General features: G+C 48.9%; 1 protein-coding gene across 4 annotated transcripts in view; it reads right to left on the bottom strand.

Annotated features, from left to right (window-relative positions):
* SULF2 (sulfatase 2) overlaps window positions 1–20,535 on the bottom strand; it is a 140,976-nt gene that overhangs the window by 40,941 nt on the left and 79,500 nt on the right. For all 4 annotated transcript variants that reach the window (XM_082600592.1, XM_082600591.1, XM_082600590.1 and 1 more), the window contains exon 4: window positions 10,440–10,591. In XM_082600592.1, coding sequence (XP_082456718.1) covers window positions 10,440–10,591 — 152 coding nt within the window. The remainder of the gene's footprint in view (window positions 1–10,439; window positions 10,592–20,535) is intronic.

Below are 20,535 nucleotides of genomic sequence, written 5' to 3'. Positions count from 1 at the left end.
CTAAAGGCGTTAGAAATATCCTGTAACTAGTAGTGGGTCTAAAAATGGTGCAAAGCTCTCTTAGTTGAAAAGGAGGGGTTGGGACCCTGGGTGGGGAGGGGCGGGAAGAGAGCTGCTGTTCTTCGTAAGAAACCTATTTTCACTATTCGCTTTTAGAACCATATATGTGCTTGATTGGCTGTGATTAAACATGTTGTTTTTTAAAGCCACCAATACTATCCATCACCAGGACAATGCAATGATGGAGCAGTGAAAAAGAATAAACTAGAGCTACACGTATCAACATGGATATATCTCACAGACCTGATATGTAGAGGGCTATGTACGATATGATACTATTGATATAAAGTCTAAAAACACAAAACAATATTTTATATTGTTTGAGATGTCTGCATATGGAATAAAAGAATAAATGCATGTATGAGAATAAGCGGCCACCTCAGGACCTCCCTGGGAGGGGGCAACGGGACAGGAATGAGAGCTGGAAGGGTGATGGAGGGGCTCCAACAGTCTCTGTGACATTGTACATTTGGAAGCGTGTGGGGTGATTACTGTGTCTGCCCCTCAAGGCTGGTGTGAGAGGGCTTCAAGTGCCGAGAGATTAAAGCTCATGACATGGTGCCCTGCATGCAGCCAGCCCTTGGCAGGAGTGAATTATCATGCCGTCTCGGGGGCGGGGCAAATTTTCTGCACATCTACGAGTCTCCTATCTTTCCTGGTCCTCCTCAGAGCCACTCCTACGCTAAGCCTTTGCTGGTCCCATCTGGCTGCATTAGGGCGTCTACAATGACATCTGACACTGGTGCCTGCACCCCCATCCACCCATGTGGACTGGAGGGGACCACACCATCCTGACTCTGGGGGTGGGCATGAGCCTGGGTTGGGCCAGTGAGAAGCAGCCCTTGGTCCCAGTACATGAGCTGAGTTCTGGCTCAGAGGGAGGGCCGAGGGGGCCGGGGCCTGGGCCAGGGCGGTGGTGGCACTGCCCAGTGACGGCTGGGAGTGGACCCCCCAGATAGGTCATGTCCACTGACTGGATGTGTGGGGTGCATGAAAGGGGGCAGTCAGGCCCCCCCATCCCTGCTTTCTGGTTTAGGTGAAGGGTGCAGAGACGGGGGTCCAATACAATATTTGGGCGAGGGTGGAAATTCAGAGTTCAGTCTTGAATAGGTTGAGTCTGGGGTGCCTGGGATCAGTCAGAAATTCAGAGTTATTCACAGAAAGGGGGAGACAGGTGGGAGGATGATGCAGGTCAAAAGGTGAACTTTCTAGAAGCTGGAGACTGGCCGATAGACCATGAGGAAGTCACCCCCTGCCTCCCTTTGGCTCTGGGCCAGGCGCACTGCACCTCCCAGGTGAGGCGGGCACACCTGGGTATTCGGGAGCTAGATCTCCCCTCCCCCCTCCCCCTCCATCCTGACCTTCTTCGACAATTTGCTCAGTTAGCCAAGAGGAACCGCAGTGCATCCGAGGAGACTGCTAGCCTGCGGCTCTGGGCTGTCTTCCTCAAGCAGTCATTTACCAGTAGGATTTCTCGGGAAGGAAGAGCGGAGCGTGTGGGGCGCTCCTGGGGACTGGGGACCCCAGTGACAGGTGGGCTTGCGAGTCTCCCTGCCTCCTTCCCAGGCTCGGCCTTTGCCACTGTTTCTGTTGCTGAAGCGATGATTTCTGAGCTCACTTAGATGTTGGGTGCCTATTCCCGGGGTGCTGGGCTCCCTTTTAAGGGTGGGTGTGTGGCCGCGGGTCCCTGTCCCCAGGGTACAGTCCCGTGCAGGGCGCGGAAAAGCTCTGCCGTTAGAGAGGGGAGAAGAGGGCTTCCCTGGTGGCGCAGTGGTTGAGAGTCCGCCTGCCGATGCAGAGGACACGGGTTCGTGCCCCGGTCTGGGAAGATCCCACATGCTGCGGAGCGGCTGGGCCCGTGAGCCATGGCCGCTGGGCCTGTGCGTCCGGAGCCTGTGCTCCACAACGGGGGAGGCCACAACAGTGAGAGGCCCACATACCGCAAAAAAAAAAAAAAAAAAAGAGAGAGGGGAGAAGGAAGCAGGGGGATTGGGGAGGGGTGGAGGCGGGGGGCAGAGACTGTAAGGACAAGAGGGGGGCGTGGCTGACAGGAAGCCCCTCCTTCTGTCTGGGTCCGGGTGTGGGGAGAAACGTGTCTTCCGTGGGTGCTGGTGGGAGTTGCTCACACTTTGCCCCATGGAAGCCCGAGTTTCTGCCTCTTGTTTGAACTTGGGTGAGATAAGCCAGTTCACCCCATATGTCACACGACATCTCCCCAGATCAGAGTCCCCTGGCTCCCAGGACTAAATTTTCTGCTTGGGAAGCCCCACCCCAGCACCACTGGGTGGCTTTAGGGCTGTGCCAGGAAACCTGTGGCTTTACTCTCAGACAGCTGGTGGAAGGCTGGGTGGGTGGGGGGTGGGAACAAGGAGGGGAGGTTGTCTCGGCCTCAGGTGGCAGCTCCCAAGCCCACATCTTCGTATTTTCTTCACTTGGCAAGTCAACCTTGCATGACAGAGGGTCTCCTTTCCCGAGCCCTTGGCTTCCCTGGGCAGCAGGTTTGTCTAACTTTCATTCCCAATCATGATGCTGATCCCTCACCTTCAGAAGCTTCTACAGCAGTTTGTGTTTAAAAGAGATTCACATCTCTAAGGAGCAATCATTTTACAAAGGATGAGGGCTCTGGAGTCAGAAACACTGGGTTCAAGTTCCAGCTTTATCACCTGCTAGCTGTGGGCAAACAATGCCTTTCTGCACCTCAGTTTCTGCATCTCGAAAATGGGCCCAATAACAGTCCCTTCTTCCGATGGTGACATGAGCACTTGACATGGACTTGCTAAGTGAATAAAGCATTTAACAAGGAGGATGGTACTGAGGGAACCCACGATGGACACTGGCTCTTAATGTTATCAGGTATTTGCTCGACTGACCTTCATAGCAACATTGCGAAGTGGACACCATGCCCATTTTACAGATGGGGAAACTGAGGCCACAAAACTAATAAGCAATTTATTCAGAGCTAGAGCTCAGGCCTTTGCGTTTTTTGTCTGGGTTCTCTTTTTTTTCCCCCCACAAACAAAAATATTAATGGGAGGAGTAGATGGTGGTTTACAGCAGGTCTCAACAAACCTTTTCTGTAAAAGGCCAGATGATAAATATTTGAGGCTTTGCAGGCCAGAAGTCTTAGTTACAATCACTCAGTACTGCCATTAAAGCTCAAAAGCAGCAACTGCATAAATGAATGGGCATGTCTGGCTGCAGTAAAACTTTACCCACGCACACTAAAATTTGAATTTCATGTAATTTTCACATGTCATGAAAATCGCTGTTCTTTTGATTTTTTTCAGCTGTTCAGAAATGTAAAAACCATTCTAAGCTCAAGGGTTGTAGCAAAACTGTTGGCAGGCTGGCCCATGGGCTATAGTTTAGAGAATGGATTTTGAAGCCAGATGGCGTGGGTTCGAATCCTGAACAAACCCCTTACTAGCTGTGTGGCCTGGTTACTTAGCTTCTCTGGGCCTCAGTTTCCTCATCCGGTGATTGGAAATAGTAACAGCAGACACCTCATAGGCTCTGGTGAGAAATGCATGGGTTAGTTTGTGTACGATGATTCCAGCGGGATCTGGTGCGTGATACCCTCTAAAGGAGTGTTAGTCATCATTCCTCAGGAATCACAATGCCTGCATTTTCCTTGTGAAAATTAAAACAGTACAAACAAAGCTGAAGTTCCCTTTGATTTCCTCTCATCCCCACTCCCAATCTTGGCCTCTTTTGTCCTCTACTGAGAAAAAAGTGTCTTTCCAGATGTGTTATTACCTATGCTAGAGTATATTGCTTTATGCATCTTTTTACATTAATCCTATCACACCGTGTACATTCATTCATTCATTCATCCAACACACAGCAGTGAACAAGACTAACGCACATTCCTGTCTTCATGAGCCTTGTATTCGAATAAGAGCACAATGAACCCATGAATCCATGATATATATAGGTCTGGCGCATCAGTGGCGATGGGGGGGGTCGAGGGGGGGTTACCCTGAATACAGGGTGGTCTAGGAGGGTAACATCTGACTAGGGACCTGAAGGAGTCCTGAAACTTGCTTTTCCCACTCAGCCTTATGTCCTAAGCTTTTCTGATGGCTTTAGGCACAGAACCCCCTTGTCTTTTTCCTGACTCCTCCATGGTCATTCAGTCCCTTCCCTCATTAGTAGGCTTTCTTGGTTGATTTCTTTCCATGACAAAGTTGCAGCCAACAGCTTGGCTATACCCCCTCTGCACGCAAGGAAGGCTTCTCCAGAACAGAGAGAGAGAGAAGTGCACATGCTGGGCTGAGGGGTGGGTGCACTCAGGTTCCTGGTGACCCCCATTTCTGCAGACTCCCCCCACCCCCGACTCACCTGGACCCTCCTCCATCTCCCGACCTGGTCACGCCTAACTCCCTTCCGCTGCCTTCTCCAGCCCTCTTCGACCATTAGTGCTGGCTCTACGTCATTCTTCTCTCATCATCACTGCCTCTCTTTCCACTCTGCCATGAGGACCCCTTTGGTGGTATCTGACCCCCTCTGGGATTAGCGATATGGGACAGAGTCCTCAGAGGGCCTTTTGAGGGGCTCTTGGGAAGGGCTGCCACTTCCTCCCTACTTGGGCTTCCCGCCGAGGCCCCCAAGGTCAGTGTCAGCATGATGCTCTGACCTGACGGAGGCACTGGGCCTCCCAGAGCATGGGGCTCCCGCCCCCCAGCTCTGCTTCAGCTGGAAACTCCAGGCTCACTCCTGTTCCCTCGCGGTGCTCTGGCTTCTGCTGCCCACCGCTACCCCTGGGAGTTGAACTCTGGACCCGAGCCAGCTCTGACCCCACAGGGCCCCCCATCCCTCCGTTTCCAGGCCTCTGGTAACTGGGGCTCTAGGAATTCTCCCACCTTTGTCACAGGGGCTCCTCTCATTCACAGGCCGAGATGTATGGATGGTAGGAAGTGGGGTGACAAAACAGCCACTGCATGTCCCATCCTCAGCGCCAAGGGGACGGAGTATCCCTGGATAACTTCATTATTGAGCTGTGCTGAGGCCAGGCGTGGACATGGTGAGGAATTTTAAAAAGGAGGGAGTGGATTTTTCTGGGTACTTGGAGAATCTGCCTGCACTGAGGCTGGGAGGAGAGAAAAGGTGTGTTCTGCATTGAGAGACTGTGCTTTGTATTTCCAAGGAGTCCAGCAGAGTTGCTAAATCCCCCCCAACCAGGACTTTGGAATCAATTCACTCGGGAGGTCCTGAAGGCAGGCCTACTATGTGCAGAGTGAGACACAGGGTCAGGGAGAGGGCACTGCCCAGGTGATGTCACGTGTGGTGTCTGCCACTTGGGGCCTGGACTGATCAGACTTATACTCAGGAAGGGGACATGTGGGCGGTGATTACCTGTCAAAGGTGGGAGGGCTCCCCAAATGTGGTGTTCCCAGAAGGGGAGTGGGATAGGGTGTGTTTTGGCTGTTGAGCATCTAGTCAGCCTCCTTCCAGTGGAAACTCTCCATTTTTATTTGGGGCTCTATTCTCAGCTGATGTTCCAGGGTTGAGCTCAGTGGTAGGGCTCCCGCTACCCCCTTCTCTGGATCAGGAGTGGAGCATGTGATTTACAGCCCATCAGAACACTGCATTCCCCTGGCCACACTGGTTGGTTCAGGGACAGACATGTGACTGATCCAGAGCCAATGAAACTAGCTAGGAATCCTGGGAAGGAGACACCCATGCTTGCAGCTGGGCAGGAAGCTGAGAGGATGCAAGGATGGCCATATTGGTACCAGGAGAAGAGAGACAGACATATAGTCTGTGGATGAGGTCGAAGAGAAGAAAACAGAATATAAAGGAGTGAGAAACCACTGCCTAATCCAGCCATGTCTGATGCCATTACTGCTGGATCAGTTAAAAAGGCTAATATGCTTCCTCTTCAATAAAGCCATTTTGATTTGAGTTTTTGTTCATTTCTGCTCACAAACAACTGAAAGAGGCCAGTCTGATTCAAAAAAGGATAACTCCTATAGTTTAGAGTAATCCAGAAACGCTTCATGGAAGAGAAGACAGACAAAACTTGGATAAATTCAGGGCAGGGAAGCACTAGTAAAGGTTTTGAGATGGTTGTAATAACCGACAAGGCTGGTCTGGTTGAAATGGCTCATACTGGGGATGACAAAATAGGAGATTGGGCTGATGTGCTTGTGTGTGTGTGTATGTGTGTGTGTGTTTATGTGTGCTTCTACACTGTGTGTGGTGTCCTGACTTTAATACAGGTGCCATCACTTCACAGTTTATAACACACCTCCACCGCTAGACCACAAACTCCATGAGGACGGTACCTGGGTCTGTTTTTGTTCACCCTTGGATACCCAGCACCTGGCACATACTAGGCTCTTAATAAATACTTGTTGAGGGAATAAATGACTAATGTAATCCGCTCCCACTAGTCCACTCACTTGATATGGTTGTTGTGAAGATTAGATATATTGTACATAAAACACCCAGCATAGTGCCTGGACCATAGTAGGTGCTCAGTAAATAGAAATGTGCATTATTAAGATGCTAGGATGTGCCCATTTTCCAGATTTGGGAATTGAGGCTCTTAGGAATAGGTAGCATATACAACAGCACATAATATGTTCAGAGTCGGGCTTTGAACCCCCAGTCCCCTGCACAGCCCCTGGAGGGCAATGGGCAGCAGAACAATACAATGGGCTGCAAATTCATGGGTCAGGTCTGGGTCTCAGGTGACCTTGATTCATGCAGTATTTTAGAAATGTCTGAATTAGCTGCCAATACTTAAAAATCAGACTTCACAGGGAAAAAATATACAAATCTGTGCTTCTGTTGAAAAATCAGAAAACCTGGCCGTCTCGGGCCCACAGTGCTACGTGGGACAGACAGGCCTGATCCGAGAGTTTGCTGCCCCGTTTTAGACGGCTGAGTCCTCCACAGTCCCCACCACTCCGTCCTGTCTCACCTACTCCTGGCCTGCTCTCCTGTTTGCATGACTGCCTGTCCCCTGGTGACTTCTGCCTAGGAGCCTTGTGTGGCTTTTTAGAGACAACGAGAGGGAGGCCCCCGGGAATCGTCATCAGAGAACCCTGGTTACGCCAGTAAGTCAGGCCCAGGGCTAGTGGCAGTGGGAATGGGGAAGAGAAAGAGATGGATTTGACAGACTGGAGAAATAATGTATCTGCTGTGGTGGGATGCCGGAGCTGATTCTGAAGATTTAGTTGGGGCAGGAATATTTGTGAGTCTCCATATATATATATATATATATATATATATGTGTGTGTATATATATATATATATTTTTTTTTTTGCGGTACGCGGGCCTCTCACTGCTGTGGCCTCTCCCGTTGTGGAGCACAGGCTCCGGACGCGCAAGCTCAGTGGCCATGGCTCACAGGCCCAGCCGCTCCACAGCATGTGGGATCCTCCCAGACCGGGGCACGAACCCGCGTCCCCTGCATCGGCAGGTGGACTCTCAACCACTGCGCCACCAGGGAAGCCCTCCAGATATATTTTTTTAATGGTAAGTTTGGATGAACCGTCAGTGTTAGTCTCTCCTCCTTACCATCATCGTCATTATCTAAGCCGGGGGTCAGGAGACTACCACCCACTGGCCAGGTCAGGCCCCCTGCCTGTTTTTGTAAATTAAGTTTTACTGAAACACAGCCATGCTTATCTGTTTACATATCATCTATGGCTGCTTTTGCACTGCAAGGGAAGACTTGAGCAGTTGCAATAGAGACTATGGCTTGTAAAGTCTAAAATATTTAGTATTTGGCCCTTTACAGAGCAAGTTTGGTGTCCTGATCTGAACTAATATGTTCTGAATATTTACTATATGCGCAATGGTCTCCTCTCATGCTCTACATGTATTAACTCATGTGATCCTCAAAAACATCTGTGGAAAAACCACAATGAAATACCAGTATACCCCCAGCCAAATGGCTATAATAAAAAAGACAATACCTGTGTTGAGGAATGTGAAGCAACTGGAACGCTTAAACATTTCTGGCTGGGAAGTGTAAACTATTCCAACCATGTAACATATCCTATATCCCAGCAATTCTACTCCCAGGTGGATAAGCCAAAGAAATGGGTTCATATGTCTACCAAAAGCCATGTGTAAGGATGCTCACGGCAGCTTAGTTCATAACAGACCCAACCAGAGACAGCCAAAATATCCATCAGTTGTTGAACAGGTGAATATCTGTCATCTATTTATACAACAGAATACTACATAGCAATGAAAAGGACACATGGCTGATATACACAACCATGTGGATGAATCTCACAGACGTGATGTTGAGTGAAAAAAGCCAGATATAGAGAGCACATATGATATGATTCCATTTATGTGAAGTTCTTGAACAGGCAAAACCAATCCATGGTGATAAAAGTCAAAATAGAGGTGGTGGCGGTTTTGGCTGGAAAGGCGTATGAGGGAAACTGCTGGGGGCTGGAAATGCTCTGCAGCTTGACCTGGGCGGCACTTACACAGATGCACAGATGTGTGAAAATTCCCTGAAAGTTCACTCAGGATCTATGCTCCTTACCTTATCTCAGTTCAACAAATCAGAACTAGAAAAAGTATGTCCTAGGGAACAAATAGATTAAGGTATAATCACACAGTGGAATGCTATACAACAAGGATGAAGGATCTACACTCACACGTAACAACATGGGAATTTCAACAGAGTGTTAAGCAACAAAATCTGGATACAGAATTAGTCTACAATGCTGGAAGTCTGAGTAACGGGTGTCCTTTTGGGAGGGGTGGTTGCTGGGAGTTACATGAGGGGAACTTCATGACCTACGTGACTGCTGGTTCCATGTGTCTGCTCAGTTTTTGAAAATTCATTGAATTGTACACTCTATATGCACACTTTCTGTAAGAAAGTTCTGCTTTGGCAAAATGTTATAAAATAATACCCTCATATCACCTGGCACGTGTTAGAATGGTGAGCATCAAGAAGACAAGAGATGACAAGTGTTGGTGAGGATGTGGAGAAAAGGGAAACTTTGTGCACTGTTGGTAGAATGTAAATTGATGCAGCTACTACAGAAAACAGCATGGAGGCTCCTCAAAAAATTAAAAATAGAACTACCCTATGATCTAGGGATTCCACTTCTGGGTATTTATTCAAAGGAAATGAAAACTGGATCTTGCAGGGAGATCTGCACTCTCATGTTTATTGCAGCATTAGTCTCAGAAGCCCGGATATGCAAACAGCCTAAGTGTCCTCAATGATGAATGGATAAAGAAGATGTGGTGTATATATACACCACACACACACACACACACAATGGAACATTATTCCGTCCTGAGAAAGAAGGAAATCCTGCCATTTGCATCAACATGGACATACTTTGAGGACATTATGCTAAGTGACGTAAGTCAGAGAAAGACAAATACTATGCGATATCACTTGTATATGGAATCCAAAAGAGCTGAACTCATAAAAACAGAAAGTAGAATGGGTGTTACCAGGGGCGGGGGGTGGGAGAAGTGAGGAGATGTTGTTTAAAGGGACAAACTTACAACTAGTAAATAAGTAAGTCCTGGAGATCTAATGCACAGCATAGTCATTATAGGCAACTGTACTGTATTATAAACATCAGACTTGCTAAGAGAGACTAGGTCTTAATTATTCTCACCACAGAAAGGAAAAGATTATGCCACGTGATAAAGGTTACCTAACATGACAACGGCAATCACACTGCGCTATACACATGTATCGAATAAGCATGTTGTATGTGTTAAACTTACACGTTATATGTCAAATGTATCTCAGTTGAAAAAGCCCAACACTCTTACATTGCCATTGGCAGCAACAGAGATAAACCTAGCGTTACACTTAGCGAAGTCAGTCAGAGACGAATATGTGATATCACTTATACGTGGAATCTAAAAATAAAACACATGAATCTAATACAAAACAGAAACAGACTCACAGACACTGAAAAACAAACTTATGGTTACCAAAGGGGAAAGGGATGGGGGGATGGGGGGAGGGATAAATGTGGAGCACGGGATTAACAAACACTACACATAAAACAAATAAGCAGCAAGGATTTCCTGCATAGCACAGGGAATTATATTCAATATCTTGAAATAACCTATAATGGAAAGTCATCTGGAAAAATATAACTGAATCACTTTGCTGTACCCCTGAAACTAACACAATATCGTAAATCAACTATACTTCAATTTAAAGAAATGAAAAATAAAACAATACTCTTAGAAACAGAGACTATCATTTGAGAAATGAGAAAATTGAAGCAGAGGATGTCAGTAAGCCGCTCAAGGTCACACACGTAAGTAAGTGTCGCCATCTGAGCCCAGGCAGTCGGGCTCCCGGGTCGTGATCGCCAGGGCGGAGCCCCCCCGCCTCTCCCAGCCAGGAAGCGGGACTCACCTTGGAGTAGTCAAAGCCGTGTTTCTCCTTCACTCCGTTCCGACACAGTGTGTAGTTATAAAAGCGGGAGTTTTTAAGGAGGCCGACCCACTCCTTCCAGCCAGGTGGTACGTAGGAGCCGTTGTATTCATTAAGGTACTTCCCAAAGAAAGCTGGAGGGGAGAGGGACCAGGAGGCCACGTGAGCACACGGAGAGCAAAAGCCTTCTCTGTCCCTCAGCCGACAGCAATTTCTACACCATGGCAGGCCCAGAGCCTGGCGACAGCACTGCCCTCTGAGCCACGGAGCCCTTTGGCAGGCAAGTGCAGCCTATGACCCCCTTCTCAAATGTTTTCACGTGCAGAAAATAAGATATATAAGATTACCGAGAAAACCAATTATTTTGAAATACAGTTATCAAAATACTAGGAGAATTTGCCATATAGTCATGTGTCCTTAAAAAACACGAAGATTAAACGCGAGACCTTGCAAGGAATGATCATTTCAAAGCAGTGATGAGTGAGAATATTCGATTTCGCGACACCTACGGCAACTGCAACAGAATACTGAAACCTCGGCGATTTCTACGATGACAACGGTATAGATTCTGCCGATGCACCGTGGTTAGGGGCTTACATTCAGAACTGTCAGTTGTAGGTCAGTGGAAACCAGAGCATCAGTTTTTCCCACTCAAGCTTATGGACCCCCTTGGATTCTATCTACTACATGGCGTCTAGAAGGGTTAACATTTTAAAAAATGGACTGAGACCGATTGTTGGTGGGGGCATGGGGCATCTGGAGCTCTCACACGCTGCCGGTTGGACGTGCAGACCGATCCAGGCACGGTGGAAAACTGTTCGGCAGCGTCTGCTAAACTTGACCACAGTCACACCTTCTGACTCAGCAATTTGCATCCTGGGTATTTACTCAGAAGAAATGCATTCCTAGGTTCACCAAAAGTCACAAGCAGGACAGGCTCATAGCAGCACTACTCACAAGAGCAAATAACTAGAAACTAAACAGATGTCCATCCACACAAGAATGGAGAAATACACCACATGTTTGTACACCCGAATATGACACAGAAATAAGAAGGAAAGGACTAGTGCCACATTCACTAACATGAACGCATCACAACAACCAAACAGTGTTAAGAGAAATCAAGCAGATATAAAAGTATCACTATGGGGCTTCCCTGGTGGCGCAGTGGTTGGGAGTCCGCCTGCCGATGCAGGGGACACGGGTTCGTGCCCCAGTCCGGGAGGATCCCACATGCCGCGGAGCGGCTGGGCCGGTGAGCCATGGCTGCTGAGCCTGCGCGTCCGGAGCCTATGCTTCGCAACGGGAGAGGCCACAGCAGTGAGAGGCCCGCGTACCGCAAAAAAAAAAAAAAAAAAAAAAAAAAAAAAAAAGTATCACTATGATCCCATTTACATGAAGTTCAAAAACAGGCAAAACAAATCTATGGTTTTGAGAAGAAAAGCCGTGGTTATTGCTGGATGTGGGGGCCAGGGGTATGGAAGGGGTATGGGACTTCTCGGGTGATGATGGTCTTGTTCCATTTCTTGCTGGAACACGGGTGATTCAGTTGGTGAAACTCCATGGAGCTGGGCATTTAGAGTGGCTAAAGTGCACGTCTCTGCAGGCATGCTTCACACCACCAGCAAAGCTTACTTAAAAAAAGAATCACCCTAATTCATCTGGCCGGGGATACACCCCCGAACTTTCTGTGGGTGGTGAGGTAACGCAAGATCTTTGCGATACGTTTTTGTTCTTTTTTTTCCTCCTCCATGGGCAGGTGTGGTTTTTAATCATTATAACCTATAAAGCCAGTTTTTAGCAACGGAAAAATCTGAGAGTTTTTCTAGAGACAGAGGCGCTAGGCCAGCCCTCTCTTCCAGATGAGGACACTGGGGCTCCAAGATACTCAGAGAACCACTGCCAAGAGAGCGGGGCTGTGAAAGGGACTGGAAGAGATCCCGCAAGCAGAGGGCTTAGCACCATTCCTGGCAAAAAGTCTAGTGGGTGTCAATTCAGAGCCCAAGATGAGAAGAGACAGACAGGGGAGCTGAACATGCATAGAGGAAGGAGGAGTGGGCCAGGGTTGCTATGATGCCAGCAGAGGTAAGATGGGCCCTTCCACTTAGAACCTTCTAGAAAGCATGATGAAGGGCTGCTTGAGACCTGTTGGTCCAGAGAAGAGAGGTTTGGGCCAGGAGAGGCTGCCATGGAGCCGGAGCCCTCTATGGGATTTTCCTGGAGACCTGGCAGATGGCTGGCACTGCCCAGGGGTAGGAAGACCCCTCACACCCCAAGCAGCCAGATTCCAGAATCCCCCAGGCTCTAGGCAAAGGCAAGCATTTCCATGAAATCCTCCCCTGGCACATAGGACCAGGAAGTGAGTGTTCCTGACGGAGGAGCTGATGAACTGTATCTTAGAAGGATGTGGGCACGAGGAGAAGGTGAAAATAGGAAGGGAAGACCCCCAGCAGCCTCGGGGGAAGGCCCAGGGTGGAGCCTCCCTTCACGTGGTAGGACCGCGCAAAAATAAATGGAAAGGAGCCCTGGGCAGCAGGGGAGCTGGGAAACCGGCTGCCCTGGCTGAGTCCTGGGTAACATCCAATATTTACAGAGTGAAACATAACCAGATGATGGGTGCCCAATTCAACAGCAACTGCATGTCCTGGCTGGGTGCTGGGGTATCAGGGATGGAGATGCCAGCTGGAGGTAAGAGGCAGCATAAGAGCATCAGGTAAGCAAGTGGCACAGACACTTGCTCCATCCACCCCCGGAAAGCAGTGGCTCTCAGCCAGGGGCAGTTTTGCCCCTTAGACACTTGGCAGTGTCTGCAGACATTTTCGGTTTGTCACAACTTGGGGAAGAGGATGCATCTGGCGGGCAGAGGCCCGGGAGAATGCTAAGCATTCGACAGAGCTCAGGACAGCCTCCACTACAGAGAATCATCCGGCACAAAATGTCAATACCCTGGAGTTGAGAAAAACCCTGATTTAAGTAACTCCACCTGGCCCTCGGCACATCCTTCCCATCAGTAAAAGAACCACACTGTGAGAGCTGAGAAGCCCCCTGGAGACCAAGCACAGTCCAGGAAACAAGATCTACCAAACCTCAATAACCTTACTCCCCACTTCGGATGCTTCTTTCCATAGGTAGGGAGCTCTACCCTGATAACACGCCTAGCCTCTTCCTTTCTCTCCTGTTCTGCCTTGGGGAAGACTGACACAGCAGGGGCAGCAAATCTTTCCTGTAAAGGCCCAGAGAGTAAATATTTTAAGCTTCATAGGCCAGACAGCCTCTATTGCAACTATTCAACTCTGCTGTTGCGGGAAACAGTCACAGACAATCCATAGACAAATGGGTGTGGTTGTGTTTCAATAAAACTTTATTTATAAAGGCAGATGGAGGGCCGGATCTGGCTTGTGGGCTGCAGTTTGCTGACCCTTAGCATGTGTGTCTGGTGAGTTTGGTGGGACAAATTGGACACACGTAACCCAATCCTTCCGTTGCCTTCCTGTGGGGAGTGATCTACCCGCAGGCGCTGCTAGTTCAAGAGGGCTTGGCTCAGTGAGAAGTCTGTCTGACTCTGGAGTTTAGCATCAGGAAGCCCAAATGCCCTCAGAAGGAAGCCAGATCCTCAAACTTGGCCTTTATCAGATTCCTCAAAGTACTATTTTGACTTCCATCTGCTGACTCCTTAATTTTATTTCTCATTTGGTTCACAACTTCAACAAGGAAGAAGGTGATCTTAATAAGCATCCCCTCAAAGTTCCCCAACACTCTCTCATGATAAATAATATTGGTGGTGGTGTAAACGTTTTCTTTTCAAACAACTGAAGTAAAAAGAGTAAAACAATCGAGAGAAAAATATTAAGTAAATAATAGAATCAGTGTCCCAGGCATGTAAAGATCAATAAATCCATTTAACAACTATTTATTAAACACCTAAGGTATGCCAGGAGCTGTTCTAGTCACTGGAAACACAGCAGTAAAGAAGACCCTCAGGATTCCTGACTTCATGGGGCTCACATTCTAGGGAGGAGGACTGTGACAAATAAAGATGGTGGTGTTGGTGACAACAGTGATGAAGAAAATAAAGGATGATGATGCAACAAAGTGGCCAGAGGTGGACCACGGGAGGTACCACTGGGCTGGGTAGTCAGGGTTGAGGAATGATGAGAGTGAGTCAGAGGGAATATGGGAATATAAGGAAAACTTCTCCAGGCCTAAAGAACAGCAAGTGCAAAGGTCCTGAGGCAGGAACAAGCTTGGGGGCACACATCCCCTGAAATATTACATGCCAGATTTTTCATTTCATGTGCATTTTCCTGGAAACACAGCTTCTGACACATTTTGAAGGGAAGATAGGACCACAGGTCATTTCAGAAGCACAGAACTTCACTCTCTTGGTTTGCAGAAGAGTGAACGAAAGCCCAGAGAAGGAGGCGTACTGAATCCCCCACTGGGGGAACAAGGTTCCCTCCCAGGTCTCTCCAGTCCCCAGCTCATGATCCTACTGGTTTGTCCCTGAAGATCTGGGCTAAGGTCTTTCTGATGAATGTGCAACTTGAAATGCTAAAGGCCTAAATTCTTGGCCCTGCTGGTGGGATAGATATTTCTTGGGGGTGGGAGGTGGGGTGACTTTGGAAGCCCACCCCTGCCTATTATTTTCCAATGCCATGGGTGTCAACACATCCGGAGCTGCTTCCTCTGCTAGAATCTTCTCTTTCACATCTCCTCCTCTTTCTAACCCCCAATCCTTCAAAACTCCAGAGTTTATTATTCAGCCTCCACAAGGCCCTAGAAAACAGGGCTTCAGTCAAAGGCTTTTAGTGCCAAATTAGATTTTGCTCTCATTTGATTAGATTTCACCAAGGCAGCTTTTAAAATGGTTACTCCGGCACCAGTTGAGGTGGGAGAAGCAAATTAGCATGGGCCCCTGGGGCACTGGGCCTGGGAGATACAGGCAGGAGAATGAGCTGGAATTAAAATCAAGATTAAAAATACAGCCCATGTCATGGTTGGAGCCTGGAGTCGCTGAGCCTTCACTGCTGGGATGGTATAAAGGAAGAGCAAACTGGGGGCTGCTGTGGGGGTGTAACAACTTGGCAGGCAGATTAAGAGGAATTAAATGCCAGGCCAGGAAAGACCACTGACAAGGTGCTGGCTGATGGCTGCCCCTAGGAGGCAGGGCTGGCATCAGCTGAAGGGACAGCGCACTTACTGGCTCCTGTGTGCCCGGCACTGGGTAGAAATTTACTCCTGGCAACAGGGACTTTTGTTTTGCCTGCCTGGTCCTGACTATGATTCTTTGGGTACCACCGCTTCCTTATGTAAGTATGCATGGCTGCTCTTAACTCCTGACTCCAGGGCTGCATGCATAATCTCAGCCTGACCAATCAGAGCTCTACATTCCTCTGGCTACTGCCATTGGTTCAGGAATAGGCATGTGACCGAAGCTGGGCCAATGAGAGTCAGCCCTGGGATTTTAGGGAGCTACTGGGAAGAAGTTTTTCTTTCACGGGGCTTGAAGCTGGTGGGATATAAGCTTGAAACTGCTGGCAGCTATCTTGCCACCAAGAAGGGGGGAGTCTGTTTGAAGGTGAAGCAACATGGAAGAAAGCAGCAGAGGTGAGTGATGGAGACATGGAGAAAGAGAGAGGTGGAAAGAGAGAGAAATATATTGGTTTGAGTCCCTGTGTCCACTCTTACCTGAAGCCACCTTTAATGCTAGTATTTTCAGTTACAGTGTTTCCCAGTTTTAGGGGACATTGGACAATGGGGACATTTTTAGTTGTCACAACCAGCATCAAGTGGGTAGAAGCAAGGGATGCTGGTAAGCATCCTATAATGCACAGGATGGCTCCCCAGGAAAAAGAATGATCTGGCCCAAGATGTCAGTAGTGCCAAGGGTGAAAAACCCTGAGTTAGGTAAACCAATAAATCCCACCACTCCACTTATGTTGTTGTTTTGTTTGCTTAATTCACTTTGGGTTGAGGTCCTTCACCAGCAGTTAAAAGACCCAAGGAGAAGACAGTGAGATGCTCAGTGTAGAGCAGGGTTTTGGCAAACCAGATCTGGCCCGCCACCTGTTTTTGTAAATAGTTTCACTGGAACACAGCCACACCCACTTGTTTACGTGCCTTTATGGCTGCTTGCACACTGCAATGGCAGAGTTGGGTAGCTGCAATAGAGACCATGTGGCTGCAAGTCCCAAATATTTACTATCTGGCCCTTTGCAGGAAAAGTTTTCTCACCCTGGATGCAGAGCAAAATTCCCTGCATGGGGTGAAGGATCCCCCTGGGATCTGAAACACGGCTGTGGTGACCTGGAGTGGTGATGCCAGTGCACCAGAAGTAGACTCTGAACTGGGCCAGGGTGGTGTGGGCTCCAGAGTGCAAAGGAGTGACACAAGGGGGGATGGCCATGACTACAGAACAGGAGCCGCCAGTTACAGGCTGCCCTCGCCCGTGCACGGTCCTGATATGCACGAATGTCAGTTTCTACACGTTGGTTAAATAATACCAGTCTCCCACAGCATGGTTCAAATTTGGCTATGGCAGCATACTAACCGTAATTGCATGAAGTACAAATTTCACTACTAGTTCCTCTGTCCGCAAATCACTGTGTCAATAACACATGCCCATCACGATCAGCCACATCTCCTCTTGCAAGGTCCATCAGTGACTGGTCACTGCCCACCTGTTATTCAGTTCACGTGCAGACAGCAACGCAAGTAGTTGTGTTGCCTCCCTGTCTCCCAGTGATACACCTACAAGACATTTTACAAACGTGAATGATCAAAAGGAGACAGCTGGCCACCAGAGGCGAAAGTGCAGCAAAGAAATGAAAAGTTTGAGCGCTGAAATGGAAACTTGAGTTGAATGTCAATGGAGTCATAGAGGAGGTGGAGCTGACCGTGGGAATGTTGACACTCACTGTTTGGGAAACTCTAGACAAGTGGCTGAACGAACTTAGCCAAAGGTGAACTTAATCATCGATGTAAATGAGGAAAAGTGGTTGTGATGACAAGGAGGAAGATATCCCAGGGGAAAGGATGTTAAAGGGACTCTTGGAGATATTTTGCAACACCGAAAGCTGTGTGACCTTGAGTAAGTTGTTTCATCTCTCCATGCCTCAGTTTCTCCATTTATAAAATGGGGATAACAACAGTATCTACCTCCTGGGGTGGTCGTGAGAACTAATATATGCATACTGCTTAGAAATGGCACATGACAAGTGCCCACTAAGTGTTATAGTTTCATTAGCACCAATGCATCCCCCTTTTTGGCCAACTTCTTGCTCCATTAATACCATGTCTAATGGAAGCCCTGCAGAGACAGATGTCAGAATCCAGCCTCTCCCCCTCCCCACACAGAGGGGATTCTCATCCCCCAAGTTCCGCCCTATCGCTCTCTCCTGGTCCTGCAGGCCCGGGCAGGCAGCTCTTGTCGGAAAGCTGAGCGCCTGCTTCCCCTCCTGACTGCTGCTTTCTTCATTTGTCTGAGTTTAAGTGCTGCTGGGGAACCATTCAGAGTCTGATGGGAGAACCAGGCCCTTCTGTTATCTCTCCTAGCCCTGATTCTAACTGAAATTGCCTCGTAATGATTGCATTTGTGGTCTGTAAAAACTGTGTCTTGCGGCGACCGGAGACTGATGTTAGCTGGCAGTAAATCTGGCACAGGGGGGCAGACGGAGGCATCACTTTGGATACGGGGGAGATGGAGGGTTTCTGCAGCTGGAGTAAAACAGGTGTCCCAGGTCACCCTCTGTGCTGGAGAGCGGGTCAGATCGGGCCGGGGTTGGGGGGCGCTATTGTTTTGCACCTCCAGGCAGTGATTCCCCTTAGTCTGGGTGGTGACTGTATCACATGGGAGGTGGTACAGGAGAGCGGCCCGGCGTGCCAAACCGTCTGCTCTGCTACCTAACACTCACCCCAGGCAAGTGACTTCACCCCTCTGTGCCTCAGTGGACAAGGATGATAGTATGCCACTGCCTGCTGTCACGGGGAGTGGAGGACCCAACATGCGTACGGAACAGAACATTGTACCTGGCACATCCCAAGTACCTAGCAAGTGGCGGTGAGCGGGACCGACAGCACCTCCACCTTTGGGACCCTCCCCTCCCCCACTGTGGGACATCTGGATGGAACTGTCAGCAGGGCTGTTTCAAGGACACTGGCGTCTCTGAGCACACATTCATCCCACACCATCTTCACCCACGTCCTACATTAGAGAGAATCGATAAATAACTGAGTCAAAATATTCTGGAATGGACTGGTTGATCATGCTACATTTCACTATTTATATCCAAATATAAACATTTCGTTAAATATTTACTCATTTTGATTGGGTAGTTTCCCCCATAATTGGGAGCCAATATACCAGTATATACACACATGCACGAATACACACGTGTGCATGCACGCACAGACACACACTCCCTCTCTCTCTCTTTCAGGTGACCCCTGAAAAGCCATAGCCACTACACCCCTGGTTCCTCTTAAATACAAAGGTCCCAAGTGTCTGTCAAGGTGTCCTTCCCCACCCAAGGGGCAGGTATATGTCTGAACTTGGCCAATCAGACTCTGCCCTGGGACTTTGGATCTTGAGCTAGGAGACTCAAAAGTGGAAGAAAGGGTTGGATTTCTGTAACACCCCCCCATGAGACAGCTGCTCAAAAGCTGCAATTGGAATCCTCAGATCCAGTGTTTGGGAATCCAAATGAAAGAGGCAAGGCCATCAGGATGATGGAGTCCCCAAAGAGAAATGTCTTTTGCTCCTCCATCCTCATTTCTTTGCGTACAGAGGAAATGGCCTCCACCTGGACTTGGTGCCTCCCCTTTTGTCCCTATAACCCAGACCCCGCCCCCAAATGGCCAGAAGGACCCTTCTGAACCCAACACCCTTCTTGTCATTCCCAGTCAGTGACTCCCCAGCCTGTCCTGCTACGTCCGCCCGCATCTCCCATCACTCACCCCTCTGCTCACTGTTCTGGCTACTCCCAGCCTCTTGTTCCTTAAAACGTTCCAAACTCACTGCCACCTCAGGGCATTTGCACCTGCTCTTCCCTCGGCCTCGGACACTTGCCTTCTCCCTTCTCACATGGACTGGCTCCTTCTCACTGTGACGTCTCAGATTAGATGTCACCTCTTCTGAGAAGGTGTCTCTGATCACCTTGCCTAAGGCCACCCAGCCCTCTCACCAGGCTATTTATCTTCTCCATAGCACTCAGTACTCTCTGAAATTATCCTGTAGGTGTGTTTGTTTTCTTGTTTATCATTTCCCCAAGGATGTTGGGTCCACAAGGCAGAGGCCTTTTCTGGTTGCTGTCGCCCTAGCCCAGTACCTGGCTAAGAGTGGGCACACAGTGATAGCTGCTGACAGGGTGCCTGGGTCGATGGACTTTGGGGAGGCACACAGGTAGGGCAGTGCAAGACTGCCCCTGTCCAGTGTCTTAAGCCTCACACCCTCCCTTGGGAGGGCAGGAGGGCTGGAGAAGCGGTGGCCAAATGTTTTACTAGAAGGGATTTCTATCACAATATCTGCAGGAGCGAATGCTACACGTTGGAAAAAGGCTACATGGAGGTGGTGGAGATGTCAGTCCGAAGCCTGTGTGCAAAGCACAGGGAACACGTATCAGACCAACTGGGGCGATCTGCATTCCCCAGTGGACACTGGCGATGTCTGGAGTCTTTTCTGTTTGTCACAACTGGGGAGGGGGGTGCTACTGGCATCTAGTGGGTAGAGGCCAGGGATGCTGCTAAACATCCTCCAGTGCACAGGACAGCCCCAGAGCAAAGAATGATCTGACTTCAAAGCATCAGTGGTGCCGAGGTCAAGAAACTCCGTGCTGGGTATACAGTTTCAGAAGTTATGTGGGTCTCTGGTGATGGAGACAGGGGTGCAGTGTGGCTTTGAGGAACTTGGGTTCCAGAATCTGGAGGGCCAGGGTTTGAGCCCTGCCACCTTGGGCAGATGAGAGTTCCTCTCTGAGCCTCAGTGACTTCATCTGTAAAATGGGGGCCACAGCAAATGAGATCATGTCTGTCAAAGAGTAAGAACTCCAAAGAAAGGAACTGTGAGTTCCCAAAATATAGC

This window comes from Mesoplodon mirus, assembly GCF_964341445.2.
Source record: "Mesoplodon mirus genome assembly, chromosome: 15".
Classification (NCBI taxonomy): domain Eukaryota; kingdom Metazoa; phylum Chordata; class Mammalia; order Artiodactyla; family Ziphiidae; genus Mesoplodon; species Mesoplodon mirus.
This window is presented reverse-complemented; position numbering and strand designations above follow the sequence as displayed.